Source organism: Sinohyriopsis cumingii, chromosome 2 (genome assembly GCF_028554795.1).
Source record: "Sinohyriopsis cumingii isolate HCF-2022 chromosome 2, ASM2855479v2, whole genome shotgun sequence".
Lineage (NCBI taxonomy): Eukaryota > Metazoa > Mollusca > Bivalvia > Unionida > Unionidae > Sinohyriopsis > Sinohyriopsis cumingii.
The window spans coordinates 141,309,277-141,330,300 of record NC_142962.1 but is presented as its reverse complement, the minus strand read 5'-3'; the positions used below and the strand labels follow the sequence as shown (position 1 = coordinate 141,330,300).

The 21,024-nt window shown below is 34.8% G+C and overlaps 1 protein-coding gene across 3 annotated transcripts in view; it reads left to right on the top strand.

Annotated features, from left to right (window-relative positions):
- LOC149805959 (uncharacterized) overlaps positions 1–21,024 on the top strand; it is a 125,576-nt gene that overhangs the window by 26,929 nt on the left and 77,623 nt on the right. For all 3 annotated transcript variants that reach the window (XM_089950751.1, XM_089950749.1, XM_089950750.1), the window contains exons 3-4: positions 7,071–7,265; positions 12,915–13,093. In XM_089950751.1, the coding sequence (XP_089806877.1) occupies positions 7,071–7,265; positions 12,915–13,093 (374 nt within the window). The remainder of the gene's footprint in view (positions 1–7,070; positions 7,266–12,914; positions 13,094–21,024) is intronic.

The window sequence follows — 21,024 nt, the reverse complement described above, 5'->3', positions numbered from 1 at the left end:
ATGCAGAGTAATAAGTTACTTGATTTTAAAAAAAAATTCTTTGAAATATGTCAAGAAATGGCTATATTTTTTAATTTCCATGCAGTATTAATGCACAAATGAACAAAAGCGCAAGAAATAGTAAAATATAGTTACACTGGTGAAATTAACCAGATAATTTATTATCCCTATGTGACTTTTTTAATTTTCCAATTTAGATTTAATGATGGAAAGTCTAAAATCTAGAATTAAATTCTGGTTCCAGGATCTGTAATATTTTGCCTAAAACAAATTCTTGTCACACAAATTATGTTTTTTTTTACTGTATTTTGTATTGTGAGTGGAAAGTCTACTTCACTTTCATCATTATTGAATTACATTGTTCCCTTTTCTTTAATACCACCTGTTTTAGTCTGTCATTATTTTAATGACAGAGAGCTCAGAACAAAGGAAACTACCTGGTGATGTAAAAACATGGCATGTAGGGATAATGAGCTGACCTCTGCCTTTTAACACACTACACTTTTTTATTTACATGGATTTTGAAGGCTGTCACTTGTTATGAAGAATACATTTTGTAAATTGTGCATTTCAAATGTAAGTATCAGTTATGTGGTTCTCATTAAAACAAATGAAATTTAGTTTCTTATCTGCAGTGATTGAGACCTCAGCTGTACTACCTATTTTACCTTCAGAGGTATTGAGAGCAATATGCATTGGGAAATATAGATTTCTTTCCCTGTGGGCTTTATGTTCTCTCCAGAATGCCTGAAGAGGTGACTGTTGGGGACATTAATTATGTGGTTAGCATGCCAGACATATAACTGATCTTTAGATCAGCCTAGGTTGGCTTGCATGATGTCTTTTGGCAAGGCACTGTAGTCCAGTTGCCTTGGCACTACATAACCTGCTTCTTGTGCCATAAAACATCATACCAAACCAAATCCTTTAAAATGATTTCCATTAAATTTTTCTCTCATATTCAATAATGTGGAAGCAATAAGTATAGATTTATCAGTTATAGAGGTTACAATAACGAGACCAGATTTGTAACTCTACTGATAAATTCTAAACAAATGTCATATCAACATGGGGCTTTTACTGGAAGACTTCTTATGAAGTCTAGCTGTTCCTAACTACACAATATAGCGCCACTTGCACATCAATATGGCTGTCATCTTGAGAATCTTGTTACTGCCACATTTCCTGAATTGATGGTTGTAACGGCATTGAGTTTACACTAAAAGACTTCTTATGCTGTGTTTAACAAGTTGGTCGTAAATAAAAATGGTGTCATACAGAAATCCAATATGGCCACCAAAGTGGCCTCTTGAAAATCTTATTATCATTACTTCTGCTAAATTAATGATTGTATCAGCATGGGTTTTCACTGAAAGACTTTCATATGGTGTTGGTCATTTTAAAGACATTGCTAGACAACATAGGGGATGATCTGTCTCCCCCTCAACGTTATGACCCTTGGTAGTTGCTTCTAGCTATAAGGTCCATACCCCTTTCTGGCTCATTAAATTGCCCACCGTAGATGCAGAAGTGGCTCAGTGAACATGATAGTGACTCACCTTCCAGGGAAAACTCTGGAATTCTGGAATCTTTAGAGCAAGAATCACTAATACATGTTGCCTTGCATGCCGACCTCTTTTCAGTAACCTCATTCAGCTGCTTAAAGAGGAAAATCTGGCCCTTCATCATTTGTTAGACACGGTATTAAAAGCTTCTAGGCATGCATTGTCAAACTTGGTATTTCAAGTTGAAAAGATTAGCACCTCACTCTCTAATGCCTAAATGGAATCTTTCTTGTGCCTTTTAACAATTTCTCCATTAAACCTTTTAGTAGGTATAGCTTCCTTTGAGAACCTTTTCCTCAAGACAGTTTTTTTGCTTGCCATAGTGTCTGTGAGACAAAGGAGTGGGCTTCAGGTTATATAAATAGGACAGAGCTGTATCAGGTAAAGTGGAAATTATTTGTCAGTTTCTCTTTTTTCCCAAATAAGTCTTTTAGAGAAAAAAACCCAGCTTCCATCCATTGCTCTACTTCCAATTGAGATTCCTTGTCTCAGCCTTGCCCGTGTTTGTGATGATCAAGACTGACTTTGATGTCAAGTATTGCTTTATGTTTTAATTTGGGAGAAGGAAGGGAGAAGGAATCTTTCCCTCCCTATGAAAGAGTCATTTGATATTTCAGCTTCCACCATTTCTAGGTGGATCAAGAGAGCTTGCCAGTCCCTTACTGATAGGGACCTTTCTTTCATGAAAATTAAAGACAATGAAGTTTGAGCCATTACAGCTTTATCATCATAGACCTGTGTAACCTATTCATCTTTGGAGGACTGGAAGATGTGATGAAAGTTGCATGTTGGTACTCTCACATTACTTTCTTCTCGTTTTGTTTTCACTTGTTAGCTCACTATATCAAAGGCATGTTCCCACTGTGCCCAATTGTAAGCGACCCACGGTCCACTTTGTAGAAACCTTACACAAAGTCCCTTCTTCTTGCAAGAGGTTAGTGGGTTGGCGGATTGTTCCTTATTTCAAGGTGTCCACTTAATTTGGTTCTTGTTATCTACAGGTTGACCACTCTCGATGTTATTACCTGGTTCAATTAAATATAAATATAAGTGGTGAAACTTATAGGTGGAATAGATAGAGATCTGAGCAGATATATAGAATAGACCAACACAAGCCCCTGTAAATGTAAACAACACTTTAATCAATTACATAAAACAACTGTGAGAATTCATTACATCAGGAATATACTCTGTTTCTAGAAATAAAACTTTCACCGAATTACAAAACACAAATATATTTAAATAAAGTAGCCAATCTGTTTTATTGATAGAAATAGTTCATCATAGGATCGAGTGAACAATCGGAAGTCAGTGCCTTGTACAATTGCAGTACGTGCTTCTACAGTTCACTCCACTTCCACTGTAGCTGTTCCCTCCACTTCCCTCTGTCTTGCCACTTTCAGCCCTCAACTCTGTGCGTAGCACATAGATTCAAAGATACCTGGATCTCAGGATAATACGTCTCACTATAAATCTCAGGATATGTCTCAGAGATAATATGTCACAGGATACGTCTCAGAATATGTCTCAGAGATAATACGTCACAGGATATATCTCAGATAATATGTCACAGGATACATCTCAGAATACGTCTCAGAGATAATACGTCACAGGAGCTATTTTCTCCCTTTTAAAAAAATAAACAGAGACAACCTAAATTTTCTGTTGTTTATGATACAGGGGTTTGCATTATCCCCTCTAGTTATCAGATCTTACTATCGGTGCTAAACAGATGCCAATGCTATCACATGTCCTATAATGACCCTAGTTAGTTCAGTGGCTAATTCATCATGCATTAACACCACACGAGGCATAATGGTTCCGAGCCAGCCTCATTTTACACAAGTGAATGAATGAAATGCATTACCTGCCTTACTACGTCATGTTCAGCAAATACACACATTCAAGTTTATACATACATGAAATCACGCTTCATGGCTTGACAACGTTAATTTCAGTCGATATATACTCAACCTTAACCATATGTGAAATCTTCTAAATTCTGTGAATTCACATGGATTCTCGTAACTCATATTAACTAATGTACCCGGTAATGCATGAAATTCTTAGAACCTAATTCTTATGCAAACAAGACGACAAATTCAAACAATTCGTCAAACTTATCTAAAGAAGATTAATGTATGACTTCCTATGCATAAACTCAATACAGTTATACTTCATAAAGCAAATTGATATACGAATGTAGCAAATAGATTCATGCAAATATAAGTAAATAAATTCAGCAAAGCATTATATATAGGCATCAACAAATTACATGGAATTGTCACATATACCTTTGAGCTTTCAAGCGTTCCTTGCTTCTACCGCCAAATTTGTTTGTTGGTTTTCCTAGACAACAGTCCTATTAGACAACAGTTTTGCGAGAGAATTTCTCCCAAATTTACTCTTGGAGTCTTCTTACATTTGTTTTCTTTTGCAGAAAGCTTTGAGTGATGTGAATTTTGATGAAGACAATATTTAATGCCCAAAGAGTTTTGTGTGAAAGACACACCCTTAATTTATCGTAACCAATCAGAATCAAATATATCTGTCGTCTTTTTCCCGAGGCGCCAAAGTCATGATCAACTTGACCTTGTAGTTTGAGTAACAGTGTTCTGGAATCTTTCAATTCTGACATTTACACTATGGAATCGAAGTTAGCTTTTGTCTCCACCAGTCTTCTGTTGGCTAAATAAATGAATGCTTAATTAAGAATAAAATTCTCCCCTTGAAAAGACATTACTGATCATGGCAGTATGGCGATTTGATATGCATTTGTCCCCATAAATCTAATTCATTGTTCTCTGGCCCAAGTTAATGTGTACTTCATAGATCGCCAGAAATTTGCCCCTTCAGACCAATCATCATTTCGAAAATGTCCTGTATGGATTCCATCCCATAGTAGTCTCCTACTCTTCAATGAGGTGAATATTCCTTAGTGTTAGTTATTTTATTTGCCAGTTGTGGGATCATCAAGCCTCCCACCAAACTGACAAATTCAAGTATGCAATAGCAATCGTTGTGGTATTACAGATCTTCAAATGTTAAAATGTAGTTTTGGGGAGGGGGGTGTAAAACTAATTTTAATGATATAATACTTAACTTATACTACTGCCAGATTCTCTCTTCCCAGCCTGCACTTATATCTCACTAAGTTAGGCTGTTCGGACAGAGAAGAATGAAGGACCAGTACACAATTACAGATACATGTTGGCTTCCCCAGGGTCAAGTCTGTGTCCTGGAATCTTCAGGTTCACTTAGACATGGGGATGAATTTTTGTGATATGGTCGAGTATTTTTGGCTATGAAAAATACCAGCTATACAATAGCAACAGGTAAGTATTACATTATTATAATTATTGTTATCCCCTCATATTCAGTAGTTTTTTATTGTCAGTAGTATGTTTGACATGTTTTGATGGACTTCTCCATGAAGCAATCAACTAATTTTAGCAATCTGTTGTCTTGCACACAACCAAAGTAGCTTAACAAACCCCTAATAAGCAGCAGCATTGGCAAGGATAGCTAAGGTGATACATAGCTTGCCTGGTGTTAGGTATCTAGTTAGAGCCTATTACGGTCATGAATTTTTCTCTCAGTTACATTAAGTGTGTTATGAGCAGGATTTAACATTTATGTCTGCAACCTACATCGGGGATTTGTCTTCACAGAGGATTAAGGGAGATGTTTCAGTCAGGTCCTGAGGGAAATATGTAGCAGGGCTGGCTGGGAACATCAGCTCAGAAAACTCCCATGGTAGTGCTCTTGGCTTATGTTGGGAGGCATTGGGTTCAAGCCTAGGTCTGCCTGCAAATTTATCTCTCCCTTAAACTGGCAACCCTATCTGTGAAATAGCAAAAAATATTGATTTTGTTGCTCTCTTTACTAGTACATATTGTTGCCATTCAAGTGAAACTGTACAAGGAGATGCAATTATTCATGCATTAATTTTCCTTAACCAATATAATTTCCTTTTAATTTCCTCTGTAAGCTCCTAAACAAGCCTATTTACTCAGGTAATTAATCCAAAAAGAAATTGACAGGCATTTTTAGTGTCAGGCCATATCGTAAATCATGAATGGATAAACCTGCATAATATAACCATTTTATTGATCAGCCCATGTTACTGCCTCATTGTGTTTGCTGTGATTTATGTTGCTCTGTTTTAACCTCAAAAGCTATTCTGCTTTTAAATTTCTTTGATAATCGGCAGAAAATATTTAACTCCATCAGTTATTTTCAGGCATATTACACCATGAAGTTGATTATTGAGATTGTTTGAGTGATACACTTAGGTCATTCAGCAGTTTTAAGTTCTTGATTTCTTCTAAGATGTTGGCCTTTTGCACAGTTATATTTGAACTTTAAAACGCAACAGAGTCCAACTCCAGCTGAGATTCATAAAATGAATTTTTTTGTTATGCTGAATAGTCATTAAACTTTTGTATTTTTGTCTTGCTGAATAGTCAGTCACCTTTCAAATTTTTGTCATGTTGAATATTCAGTCACTTTTCCACTTTTTGTGTGCTGAATAGTCAGTCACTTTTTCGTATTTTTTTCATGCTGAGTCACCTTTCAAATTTTTTGTTGTGCTGAATAGTCACTTTTCACATTTTTTTTGTACTGAATAGTCAGTCACTTTTCAAATTTTTGTCATGCTGAATAGTCAGTCACTTTTTCATATTTTTGTCATGCTGCATAGTCAGTCACCTTTAAAAAATTTGTCATGCTGAAAAGTCAGTCACCTTTCATATTTTTGTTGTATTGAATAGTCAGTCACCGTTCATATTTTTGTCATATTTGTTATTTTGCTGTATAACTGTCAACTTTTGTATTTTTGTCATGCTGAATAGTCTTTTACAAGATGTATCTGTACCGGCATTGTGCTGAATTGTCCCCTTTTGTATTTGTATTATGTTGTGCAACTTTTGTATTTTTTTCATGGTAAATTGTTGGTCACCTTTTGTAATTCTGTTGTGTTGTATAACCCATATTTTCATACTTCAGTCTAAAAGAAATACATTTAACTATTGTGCATCAGTTTCCATTTGAATGTCCTTCATTCATGCTTATAAATTTCCTGGCAGCTAGCACAAATTGACTTAACCTGCGATAATGTTTCACTTCAATCAGGCTGCCCAAAATCTGCTTTTTTTCTTGCCCTTTATTAAGTTTTTTGCTATATTTGGACAGCACTATCTCACTTTATGGTCCTTCATACTAATGGTTCCTGTTATAAGGTGAGTTTTGGTTATGGATTTCATTTAATTAAGCAATAGTAGAATGATATGTATAGTGTACTGCGTTATTAGGTGGTCTTGGCATAGCAGTATACTCCTTAGTATATTTCTTGGCTCCCATGGACAGTGTCATAATGAAGGAATACTGTATAGTGATAATGTCCTGTTCATTTTTAGTTTGGGAATAATAAATACAACTCTGAATACATTTACATAACTCTATAAACATTTATATATATTATTAACTTCCTTCTTTTTAAAACAGCAACTACGCCATGATAATCTTGTGAATCTGCTGGAAGTGTTCAAGAGGAAGAAGAGATTGTACCTTGTGTTTGAATTTGTGGATCACACGGTTTTAGATGAACTTGAAAAATGCCCAAATGGTTTGGACGAGACAACAGTTAGGAAAATATTGTGGCAAGTTCTGAAAGGAATAGAATTTTGCCACTTAAATAATGTAAGTACGGTATATGTACATTATGATAAGCATTTTAGTAATACCATGACAGTGAACTAACTACTGTTCATGAGTATTTAATTAATACTACTCAAACTTGTCAAAGTTTGGTATGTCTCTATGGGGTCTAACTAAACTGCTCAGCACAATCTAGCCAGGATTGTGATGGTGTGCCATTAAATCCTATACATACATACATACATACATACATACATACATACATACATACATACATACAAACATACGTACATATATACATACAAACATACATACATGCATACATACATACATACATACATACATACATACATTCATTCATTCATTCATTCATTCATTTATACATACATACATACATGCATACATACATACATACATACATACATACATACATACATACATACATATTGTCATTTATTGTTTATGGTCTCAGAAAAGAATTCTTATTTTGTTTCTATTGTTTCAATTTATTATTTATTTCCATTCTTCTTAATTTAGAACGAAATGGAAATTTGTTTACCGAAGAAGGATTTGCAGACTTTTAGAGTTAGAGGGAGAAAACTATTGCTTTTTTATCTTATTGTATTAAAGGTATGCCTTAATAAAATAGCAATAACATGCAGAGCAGCACTGGATTTATAATAAATATGAATATAAATACACAGTGCAAGAAATGTAAAACTATTGCTGTTGATTGTTAGTAAGCAAACTTGTTTTTTCTTTATTTTGTTTCATTGGTATTTTTAAATATTTTGTTTCATTGGAATAAAAATTGTACATGTCCAGCCATAGGTGATGACATAACTGCATCAATGACAATTGATTACCTGTCAAGAACAATGTCATGCCTTGCAAAGGATTTTAAAAAACCGACAGCATAAAGAAACATATCCCAGATTATCATGCAAAACGCCATGAAAATTTAGTGTGCTTCATTCCATTTTCATTTATAATTCAGCTTTCTGTGTTTTGCATTGGCTCTCTCCATTTCCTTCAAAATGCATCAATTGTATCATTGATGTTCTTTCTAAATTTCCTTTGCTTATTGTGCATCCTGTTTACATTCATTCTTCATTTGCTATGTATTCCAGTTTCACAGGTAAAATTATTCATTCCATACAACCATTTTTCTGGACAGAATCTGTGTCCCATTGACTCAAGATAATCCATATTTTACTGTATGATACGAAGGTCTTGTTGGGGGGGGGGATCTCGAAATGAGGGCTCTATATTACTATAGGAATTACTACAAATGGATCTGTTGCTCTTATGTGATATTCAATGAAAGAGTGGTGCCATGCAGACTTGCTTATAAGTCAAGTCAAACTGCAAACAACAATGATCCTGATCTACTGTTACTAGTATAATGCACCTGAAGATAAGGGTCTGCGGTTGTTTGTTCTACTGATTATTCCTAACAAAGTGCATAGGTCCAGATCTGCTGGCACATTATCAGATAGCAGATAGGGGTCTGTGCAGTTTGCAGTTGGCCTCATCTTATAGGCAAGTATATACAGTATATTTACTGAGGTTATGTGGAGTGAGAAATACAGAAACAGTAAAATGTTGGTTCTTTTGGCCCAAGATGTATATGAAGACATGGGTATTGCAAAGAAGTAGGTGAAGGTGTAGACAAAATGATGATTATATCAAGGATATTTTGGAAGCAATTTGGAGTCATGGAAGAATGACAAAACTCAATGCAGGTTGCACTGCATTGCTATGACATAACCATGGCTGCAGTGGTGTGACTGGGTTTGGGTCTGGGCCTGGATATGTTGGGATGACAGAATATTATACCCATCATTATGGGTAAACCAGTCATGTTCTGAGGCACAGTATTGGCTACCTATTACCATTGTCAATGCCAGGCTGTGTGTCTCTATCTGTCTGTCTGTCTGTCTCAATATATATATATATATATATATATATATATATATATATATATATATATATATATATATATATATATATATATATATTTGTACAAATGTCATTTTCTTTGTTGAAGGCTTCATGGAAGATTGGTCAGTTGACCAAATGAGCTTATTCTTTAAATAAAAGTCATTATTATTATTATTATTATTATTATTATCATTATTATTATTATTATCATTATTATTATTATTATTATTATAAACTTCAGAAAGAATTACCCTTGGAGTTCGATTCATTCGTGGCAGAAAGAATATTTTGGCAGACAGTATATCAAGGAAAGGAAAAATATCCTCGTGGAATGATTGCACCATCAGTTCATAGCAATGCTTCTTTGAGGGATTCCTTTGTGCAATGGATGCTTTCAGCCTGAAGTGGGATCATCTGTTCACTTCTATCTTCCCACCTTTCAGGATGATCCCACATTTTCTACACAAAATCAGGCACTCTACTGATCAGCTTATTTTGATCACCCCTCTGTGACTCCAATGATTGTTGTTGAACAATCTTTTTGATCTGCTATCCCAGGACATTACCTCAGAAGAGAGATACCTGATACAGCACAGGGGCTCTTTCCTATACAACAACCTACATATTTTGCACCCTCATGCTTGGCACTTCTCAAATGGTCTCTCTGTAAAGAAAAGTTATCGATCATAGTTACAAAGTGCATAATTTTAGTCAAGGAGAAGATTGACATCTGAGGTGTATGTTGCCAAATGGAGAATCTTTTGTGACATGTAAATCATTGCTGTTCCTCACTTAGTGCAGTAGGTGATATTTTTTTCCTTCCTTTTCAAAGAGAAAGTGTTGGTTTCCACTATTAAGGGTTATTGGGCAGCCTTGCCAACACTCAGATTTTCAAAAGCCCCAGCCATCAGGACAATTCCGGCTCTCACTTAGCAGACCTGACCAGGTATTTTGAGCTGTAAAGAACCGTGTTGTGCTGTCTAATGCCAAATTGGAATCTTTCTTGTGTTGTGTGGGCTTTTAACTCATTAACCCCATGTGCCATGTTTACACGTCAGGAGGTAGTAGCCTACTGCTGAGCTCTGTAGCGTCAAGGTCATATATCATACACTAAAGTGGGTGGTATTATAGAAAGGTAGACAGATGTAGCTCTACAATGATACCAGATAATCTGGACATTCTAGTTGCACTACAAAATACAGAGGAAGAAACCTAATTTTATGGCCCCATTTTTTCTCCACCCAAAATTTGCATGTGGTTGGAATCCAATTTTATGTTTGGATTTTAGACTTTTTGGCCTCAGATCTAAGGCAGACTGCTCTGAACTGCAGACAGACAGATAAACCTTTGCGTAAAGTAGGATAAGATGGGCATTTGGAATAAAGAGTGGTCTCTATACAAAAATGATATGTCCGTTAAGCACAAAAAAAAGAAAAAGAACTCCTACTTTTACCCATTTGCTCATGCGCGAGCAAAATAGCCAATGAAAAACGATGTTTCTAACACAATTAGGCATTAGGTTAACGGGAAATCTCTTGGAAGTCGATGTATTAGGATTTATTCAGAAATAGCCCCCAAAATATGATTCCTACTTGCATTTCAGGTGAAAGTGACAAAAACCATTAGGGGTTATTGAGTTAATAAACTCCCTATGAACCTTCCTCAAGACTTGTTTTTGCTGTCATTAGCATCTGCAGTTGTAATATTATTGTGACATGGGGTTAGCACCCAAAAGATTTCTAGTGATGTCTATTTGTCCAGAATGAAAATGGTGCTGTTCTCACATCCAGTATTTATACCACAGCCATTAATTTAAAAATCTTGGTGTCACTTAAAAATATCACTGATGGTTTGAACACAAAAGTTAAAGGGAAGAAACGGCCGTATTTTGAATTTAGGAAATTCATTTTATTTCACCCAGTAAAACTTAAGCTCCTTTGTTTTAAAGTACTATTAAGAATAATTTTGAAATGTTTTAAGATACCCTTGTATCTTTCAAATGTATGGAGTTTAAAAAAAAAAGAAGTATAGATATCAAGTTGTAGTATAGTCATTATCACCCAAGTGTTTATTGCTGGCAGTATAAATATTTGTTCTTCATAATTCAATCATCTTAATTTAAAGTGTAAACCCTACCCTATAGCCCCATGAATGCAATGACATTAAAGTAAACGGACTCCTAGTCGTGATAAAATGTCCAATATGGCATTTAGTTTTAAACCTCACATGGCACATTTCAGCAAGCATAAGCCATATTAGTTCTACAGACATACACAGTTTTGTGTATCAGTCTAAAGGAATAATATTATTATCAGGTTGAAAAAGACAGGGATTAGTGTATGTCAGTTGATCCTACATGACATATCGAAAATTTCAAGCAACATAGAATAACCCACATGATTTAACCCATTCATTAGGAATTAACGTAAAGTAGATACCACCTGACCCCAGTCCAATGGGAAAGAGCTCGAAACTTTGTCAACATATTTGCAAATAATTTTATTAATTTTAACTGCAAATGCATAAACATATATTTATAGGTCCTATATAATTCTACGTTCTTAATATCTTAAAATAGAACCTAATGTATATGAGTGATATCAGAACCACTTGGCCTTTTGTTTTGCACATTTTTTAACTTTTTTGACTGCTCAAAAACTGCGCAGCAGAATTTGGCAAGATTTGATACAAATCGTTGTGGCATGAAGGGCTTTCATAGTTTTACGAATGATGATTCACCATTAAAAATATGGGCATCATTACTGACACTACGGAAACCTTCCAATGGTATTTTCTCAAAAACTGCTGAACAGAATGTGACCAAACTTGATAGAATTAAGGATCCTGGCATGAATAGCTATCAGTTTTATACAAATGATGCTGATCTGTAATCAGATATTGTTGCAGTAACTAAAAGTATTTTAAAAAATAAATATTTAGACAGCTTTATCTCAGAAAACTGCTAACAGAGTTCAAACTAATTTGAAATAAGGCATTGTGGCATAAAGGACATTTTCTATTGGATAAATGGTACTGAGATACCATCAAATGGGGATAAAATTTAAAAACAAATAAAAGAAACCATGAAAGAATTGAATCCAGTCAACAATATTGGAGGAAACTTTTCCAGACTTGACTGAGTTTTATTCCTTATTGGTCATCTGTTCTTGGCTGTAAGATTTATATTAGACAGGTGAGTGATTCAAGGCCCACATTGTTTTTATGATAGCATGATTAAGCAAAAACTGCTTGAGGTAGACCAATGATATTTGGTAATCAGGTTTAAATAAGTATTCAGATGAACTGATTAGATTTTCGTGGCATTATAGCAATGTTTTGCAAACAGAAATCAAGCTTTTTGGAGTATAGAAAAGTAATACATCTCACCCAGTAGCATGACAAGAAATTCTCACCTGCTGCAAAACTTAATTATGGGGCACACTTCCCATTAAATAATGTTGTTTGATGAGAATGATGTTGAGCCCCCACTGGGCATGGGTTGGCCTTCCATACTCCATCCCCAGGCCAGTGTGGGGGTGGGGGAGTTGCTTGGACAGTTGCTGCATAACTGATATCACCTTTTAAAATTATAATGATGAAAATGTATCATATATAAAATATTTTTGTATTTCATCTAGAAATCTTTAAGAATAAAGTGTTTGCTTCACTTTTCTTATGAAGATCTACAACTGTTTATCATAATTCATTATGTATTCATTTACTATTTATCTCTTTTACATTTTTCAGATAATTCATAGAGATATTAAGCCAGAGAATATTCTGGTTAGCAAATCTGGAATAGTCAAACTGTGTGATTTTGGATTTGCCAGGACATTAGCCCAACCAGGAGAGATTTATACAGATTATGTAGCCACCAGATGGTACAGAGCTCCAGAACTTCTAGTCGGAGATACCAAGTATGGGAGGTAAGTCTGCAGGTTGATTTTTATGACGTATTTTACCTGTCATTTTTATCTAATGTTATGTCCATGGAACTCAGCAGTTAACCTTTTGAAAAAGTAGGGACAGGCTTGTTTTTGGATAAGGCTTATAGGAAGGCAGCAAGAAGCAGATTGAGTAAAGTGCATTTGGTATGATAAAGTAAACTAGATAATAGGGACTGAAAAGTGTAGAATATTTGTGTAAAATGATGTATATTAGTAAAAGAATAAAGGTCTAGGTCAGCTAGTTTAATACGGTATTACATAAACTTTTATTTACATCTGAAAAACAACTATTTACAGGACAGACAGGTATAATATGGGTCCAAGGGAAGGGGAAATGGTCATCTTCAGGTTTTAAGAGTGGGTGATGAGTTTTTAATTGGTCATTGTTGTATCATCAGATAGTGGCCAGTATGTAACGTCAGTTTATACCTATGACTTTTCTACCAAGGAATAAGCCAGAATTTTACCATCAAATTCCCACAGGAGGAAAACTATGCTATCGTTTTCTGATTTCATATTACCATACTCATAGATAAGGCTGGAACTACGTTTTCCATGAGGTTTCCTGGTCACAACTGAACAAGTGTAAATAACTATTGCATATTTTCACTTGACTTGAAATTTGAGAGGATTTATTTATTTAAATTGTTCACTGGAATTACAGAGTGCTCTTTGATTTTCAAACTAAATCAATCTTCTGGATTACTGTGAATTCATTGAAGGACATTTGGATTATATCATTGTGATACATTAAGACATTAAGATACATCACCACATTCCAAGCTATTGGTACATCAGCACATTTAAAATTGTAATTCATTTGGATCACCACTGGAATTCATTTGAAACTCATACATTTGGACTTGTGATAGAAATTTTAGGACTATTTGGAATTTAATTCACAATACTGTAAGTCCTTTTTAAATTGGCACTTTGTATTCTAGGGAAATAAATTATTTGCTGAATTTTACAAAATTTTTGGTTTTCGCTCTTTTCTGTAACTTATTTTAAGACTATAGAGTTGTAACAATCTTGAAAATCTTATCAGTACTTCTCATAGACAGAAAGTTATTCTGATATTGATTTTTCACCAGAAGAATTCTTTTGATCAAGTTGGTACTAAATAAAAATGGCGCTTTGTTCCCACCCTTGATTTATGCACACTTTCTGATGATCGCACATGCTTGTTTTGAGATCCTGACATTATCAACTCAGTCACCAGGATTTGTTGAAAGTGACAGCAAATGTTGATAAATAAAAATTTGATGAAATGAGATTTAAATATGTACTACATTTCAGATTAAAGAAAAAACAATGAAAATGTCTAATTTAAATATGGGGTAATGCTGTATTTGCTTCAAAGTTTGTGGTCCTGGATTACATGTTATCTATTCAAGCCAGGACCACAGTTCACATGTTGGCTTTCTTTACTATTTTATTAGTAGGATACCCACTCCCAACAATTTTCAACAATGAATAAAATAAGTTGATATAATTCAACCCTTTCTGTGGTGATTTTATTAGTTTCTCACAATATTATAATTCAAGCGTTGAAAATCACATTAAGGGCATGAGCCATGGAAGGTCAAAGATAATATACCTTTGTGTTGCATGCTTAGCCCTGACAATTCAGTTTGATCCAGCTGGAAAGGATAACACCAATAGATCCAAAATTCCTGCTGAGCATGTGCACTTGAATTAGCGAGAAAATTATTTGCATTATCCAGAATCTAATTAATACATCCATTTATCCTGGCAGAGTATAATTCTTTTTTTTGTACTGCAGACATATAACAGTGTCATGGTTGAGGAGCCTTGTATTCAGTGTTTACATAGAAAGTATATTGAAAATCACATCTGCATTACAAGTTGTTAATTTAAAAAAAACAATTGTACTTAATCAAATTTACTTGAGGTATTGTCTGAGGTTTGGAATAAAACAGGAACAAAAGAAGAAAAAAAGAAAAAATAATAAAGATAGGATGGTAGTAAGCCAGGAATAAAAAAAATGTAATTCATACAGTGAATTATTATTTTCTTTCAAACTTGTGTAGCGTGGATCAAATTAGTAGAGAGAGCAGCCTTTCTAATAATTTATGTTGATTCTATTCTAGAGAGGTTCCACTGAGTAGAATTAGTTCTTTTGAAAGATTCAAATAAAAACAAATTTCCAAGGTTAGTACAACCTTGAAAAGTCCTTGAATTGAGAGGGTTACTTAAAAACGTCCTTGTGTCCCTTTGCATAGGTGGTACTGTAACACCTGACCAACAATGAGCTGTGTATACAGTAGGAAGTGGGAATGTGTTCTCATTTATAGCAGTTGGGTGAAAGCTTTTGTAGGGAGGATAAATGAAGGCAATTTTGTAAGGTTTTTGCAAAGATATTGGATAGGTCCAGAATGGTTAAAAATGCGTGCAGGTTTTATACAGAAAGTAAGGAGCAAGAGAAATGCAAGTTCATTTGCTGTCACATTTTATTCATTTTTTAGCTTTCTTCTGCAAAGTTGAGGTAAGCTGTTTTACTACCCATGGCAACAGCGTTGGCATTGGCATCTGCACAGATAAAAGCATATACACATGTACACCTTCATCGAATGTCAAACCATTTTTACTTCCTATGTCTCCGGACACAGTTTGGAGAGGGTTTCATAGTATATACCAGCAGGAAAGGGGGCTGGGAAAGCTGGATTTGTACATACATGTACGTTGGTTATTCAGTGTATTTGTGTTTAACTCAGTGTTTTTTTGCACGCTGTATAAATACCTAGAACCATGAAACTAGGTGATAAAACTACAAGCTCCTCACAAATAGGTCATTGTGACCTATATTTTATGCTTCACTGACTTTGGTTCATTTGTGTTTTAAGTCCGTTTATGCTAGAACCATCAAACTAGATGATTAAATGTATCTTTATATCTTGCCACAAAAGAATGTCACTGTGACCTATATTTCACATTGTACTGGCTTTGGTTATATTTTTGTTGTTGTTTTGGGTTTAATGCCATTTTTAAATGCAAGATAGCTGTACATGGTGGCAAGTATAACTGGTGGACGAAGAACCCAGGGAAAACCCCTGTAAAATCCACTGACCTATGGTAAGCTACTGCAGCTTTCTCACATAACCATGTTGGCCGAGCATGAGACTCGAACCACGATGACAGAGGTGAAATGTTAGTGATTGATAAAGGCAGATGCTTTAGACCACTTGGCCACCTGTGTCCCCCATATGTTTTTGTGTTTAACGCATAGTTAAACTTTTATTTAGCACATATATATTATATCTAGATTCATGAAAGTTGGTGAGAGGATGCATCTTGATGACTACTACATCCTCAAAACAGAAATAAGTCACCTTGACCTATTTTTCAAGCAGTTTATGCCTGAATAATCAAACTGGCTGAGTGTGTGCATCTTTATAGTAATATACCCTTGTAACAAATGAAAATCATTGTGACCTACATTTAATATTTTACTGGCTTAGGGTAAATTTTTTGCATGTATATTATGATATTGGTGTTTTATCTGCTGTATAATACTGTTATAACTAGAATCAAGAAACATGGCAGGATGATGCATTTTGAGGACTATGACATTCTAAAATTAAAAGTAGGTCACTGTGACACATATTTCATATTTCATTAACTTAGGTTCCATTTGACCTTTTTACTGTTCATTCTGTAATTTTTAAACAATGTGATCGTATATATATCTTGTAGAAAAACACTGATTCCAAAAAAGATCACTGTGACTCTTATCTTACATCATACCAGTTTAGGTAAAGTAGCTCGTGAACAAAACATTTTTTAATGTGCTTTAAGCATACTATCCGATATAGAATAATGAAACTTGGGGATGCATCTTTATGAGCACTTTTCCCTCATTTCAATAGTAGGTTAGTATTGACCATATTTTATGTTTTTTCCAACATGGTATAAATGTTTAGTTTGATTCTCATTTCTCAGGAACTGTTTATGCTAGACTCATAAAATTGATTATGGTATGCATTTCTATCATTACCACACTTTTACAACAAAGAAGCTTATCGTGACCACTATTTCAACCCTTAATGGCATTGCTTAATGTTTGGCATCGAGTTTATGACCACGTAAGTTTTTGACATTTTATATGCATACTGTTCTATCTAGACTCATGAAACTTGGTGAGTTGATGCAACTTGATAAGTTTCTACATACTTTTTGCTAGAAGAGGTCTCAGTGACCTATATTTTATGCACAATGATTTTATTAAAATTTTGTGTTAAAAGTACATTTCTTGTGTGTTTTGTATGTTTCAGTCATAAAACCTAGTAATTGGATGCATCTTTTGTTACTAATACACTCATAAAACCAAAGCTGGTTACTGTGACCTATATGTCACATTAATTAATCCATGCTAGAGACATATACTCAAGGCCCTTACTGTGAATTTGGAAGTAGAAATACGTATGAAATTCAATGGTTAACTTTCCAATTAAATGATTATACATTGTATATTATGATGTATTGTTCTCAGCAGGTTAACTGCATTGTACATATGACCGAGTATAGGAAATGGGTAAGTGGACTGCATGCTGCATTCTATTCATGGGATGCCTCAGCTTTAGCGGTTAGTCAAGGTAGTTATTGATACATGTACATGTACTATGAACTCCTGGCTGTCACTCCAAGGCTGCTCAAAGCCTATTACTTTAACCCAGTAAAATCAGGCTTCTAAGGTTGAAGATGAGAAAATATTTTTTAAGTAGATGGTAAGAACAATAGTTTAAATTTTTTTAACAAGAAACGTTAATTTTTTATCAATTTATTATGTCCATTGATATTATAGAAAAGAATGTTCGTTTTTAATTTTTTATGTCATTTAAGCCTCGTCACATTTGGTACAAAATTGGATGGATAGGTAAGTAGGTAGGTAGGTAGGTAGGCATGTGCTTGCACAATTTGGCAATTTTTAGTTCAAATTTAAACTTTTAAGTAAATTAAAAGATCAGTTTTAAAGATATATGATTGCAAAAAAAAATATTTAATTAGAAAAGGGGCAAAGTGAACTTTATTCTGAATTTATTTTCTGCATGATAATGTTTACAATAGTGAAGCTTCCAAAACTTGACCCACTGTCTCAGGTAAAAGTTTAACAGTGCCCCACCACCACCACTGCTGTCATAAGCAGCTACTGTGGTTTCAGACATTATTAATAATTGTGCAGCAAAGAACGTTTTTTAAGCAGAAATATTATGGACTTTGTGAACCAATATTATGGACTTTGTGAACCATGACTGAAGACCATTCATACCATTCATAAAAAACCCCAGAAAAACAGACAAGCTGTTCCAAGCAGTGTTCCGGGGCCCCGAGTGGCCAAGTGGTCTAAAGCGCTCTCCATTACGGATCGCTGCCATCTTACCTCTGCCTGCGTGGGTTCGAGTCTCAGATTCGGCCAATGTGGGTATGTGAGAAAGCTTGCTAGTAGCTTCTCATGGGTCGGTGATTCTTTCCAGGGTTTTCTTGGATTCTTCCTCCACCATTAACACTGGCCACCATGTGCTGAAAAATGGCGTTAAACCCCACAACATCAAGAACAACAACCAAGCAGTGTTCCAGACAGTGACATTGCTTTTCATGTGGTATTTTATTTGGGATAAAGACTTTGAAAAACCAGTGATAAAATCCTTGAAACATCTACCAAATGTCCTTGAAAATAATGTCTTCAGAGCTGTATGGACCCTGAACTCGTTTCTCAGAATTTTGGAACTATTGTTATTTGTTTGCCATATAAATTTCTGAAATGTAAATTTTAACAATTTTAGTTAGGCTTGTAGATTTAAACTATTTGTTGTTTGCATTAAATGTGTGTATAGTATGTATGTATGTGTGTGTATATATATATATATATATATATATATATATATATATATATATATATACACACACACACACACACACATACATACATACACACACACACAGACACACACAGTGGTCCCCCTCCCCTCTTATACAGCCGCCACCCCTTCTGCACCAGGAAAGTGGCCTTATTAGACAGGTGGCCTTTCCAGAAAGGACTAAAAAAAATTGAGAAGTATATGTAATGTATGTACATGTAGTAAGAAAGGTACATACTTAAAAGCATTTAATATCTGTGGCCATTCCTTAGGGGTACTTTTGAATACAAACTCGTTGGTGCCAAGGGATTCTGGCCGTAAGAAGCTGGTGGCCGCTGGTCGGGGGGGGGGGGATCTGTTCAAGAGGGGTACCCTTTGCCTAGAGTGTGTGCAGTTTCATAATTTTTATATTATTACACCACTCCCTCGATAACTCGCGTCCTGATAACTCGCGAACCCGCTTATAATGCGGGGTCAGGCATGGATCCCATTTTTATAACCAGAAAATACCCCAAAAATTGATCTCTATTTGTTGAACTTTACGAAAATCGTGATCAAAATTGGTAACGGAAACTTTGATGTATCACTCGTTTTATCGTCGAAAATGGTAGATAGGACCTGGAAATTTGAATCAACACTATGAAATATCAAATTTAAAAATAGGTCATACAATATTTTGCATTTTCTTTCCAAATGACATTCCTAGTACACAGCAATTAATGATATATAAGGAAATTTTGATCAATGCAAATATCACTCACGCCGAGTGGAGGCAGTAATTTTTATAAATAAATACAAATTAAATATATCTTTTTTATCAATTGAAATTAGTGTTCTAGTTCTATCTTTTAGTTCCTTTTAAGTGTAATCATCATAAATGCAGTGTGTCCATTTCTAATTATACATAAAGTGTGTCAATCGACTGTAACAGCTATGTCCGCGAGCATTTCTCTGAGAACATTATTAAGTACTGACCGTGTTTTGATAACTGACTTCCAGAAGTATTTGTTTTATTGTTTCACTGAATTAAAAGCTGGCATCCTTTGTATTATCATGTTAATTATGTCTTTTGAATAAAGGAGGTGGAATAAAAGAAAAGTTAAAAGGCACAAAAATCCCACAAATTTAAAATCTAGCAGCCCCGGTCATATGTCGAGTGAACTCCCTTCATTTGGTCAATCGAACACTAATAAATGTTATTGTGTATGTAACATAAAATACCTTAAATTAACCGACTCTTTCAGAACTGTGATCAAAGATAACAATGCAGCCAAGCGAAACGAATACTTCATAAAATAAAGAGCTTCATTTCACAAATAAGGACCATTGTGGGCAAACGAGTTTCAGAGAATTCTTGAAATGGCACTCAGAGATTTCCTCAAGAATGATAAAAAGTGTCATTATTAATTCCATTGAAATCATGACATCAGTATTGTTCTAATTGAGCAATAACAAATTTGAGTTTTAATGTAGACAATTGTCTCACGAAATGTTGCACATTTTTGAAAAAAAAGGAATCTTGTTTGGTGGCATATCAACAGTTAGTCTAGTTTCCTGCTTTGGGCACTCACGATTTGGCAGGATAATATTAAACAGACTCATAAAGAAAACAAAAAGCAGTGACGTAATACACAGAGTTTTTCGCGAACGCATGTTGGTTGTTGAAATCAGCTGGAATGATCTTTCATATGTTGGACATTTTGAAAATAAATGTTATTTAAACAGAATAACGAACAGCTTCATTAGAAAAAGCACGTTATTAAAACTTATTATCGATGTGATTGTAAAATGAGGATTCAGTCAATAAACAGCCCGGTTCCCTAACGATGCTCGCCCCCCCCCAACAGTTTTCTCACTGTGAAAGTGATTTGTTTTCAATTTTTGGAGGTCCCTCGGTAACTCGTGCCTCACTTATTGTCTGGTCTACGTTTGTGGATCCCGTTGTGCATGATTTATCGAGGGAGAGGTGTACATGTAAACATATCACTTTATGTGAATCTGATTGGTCCAAAATAAGCTCATGAAATTATT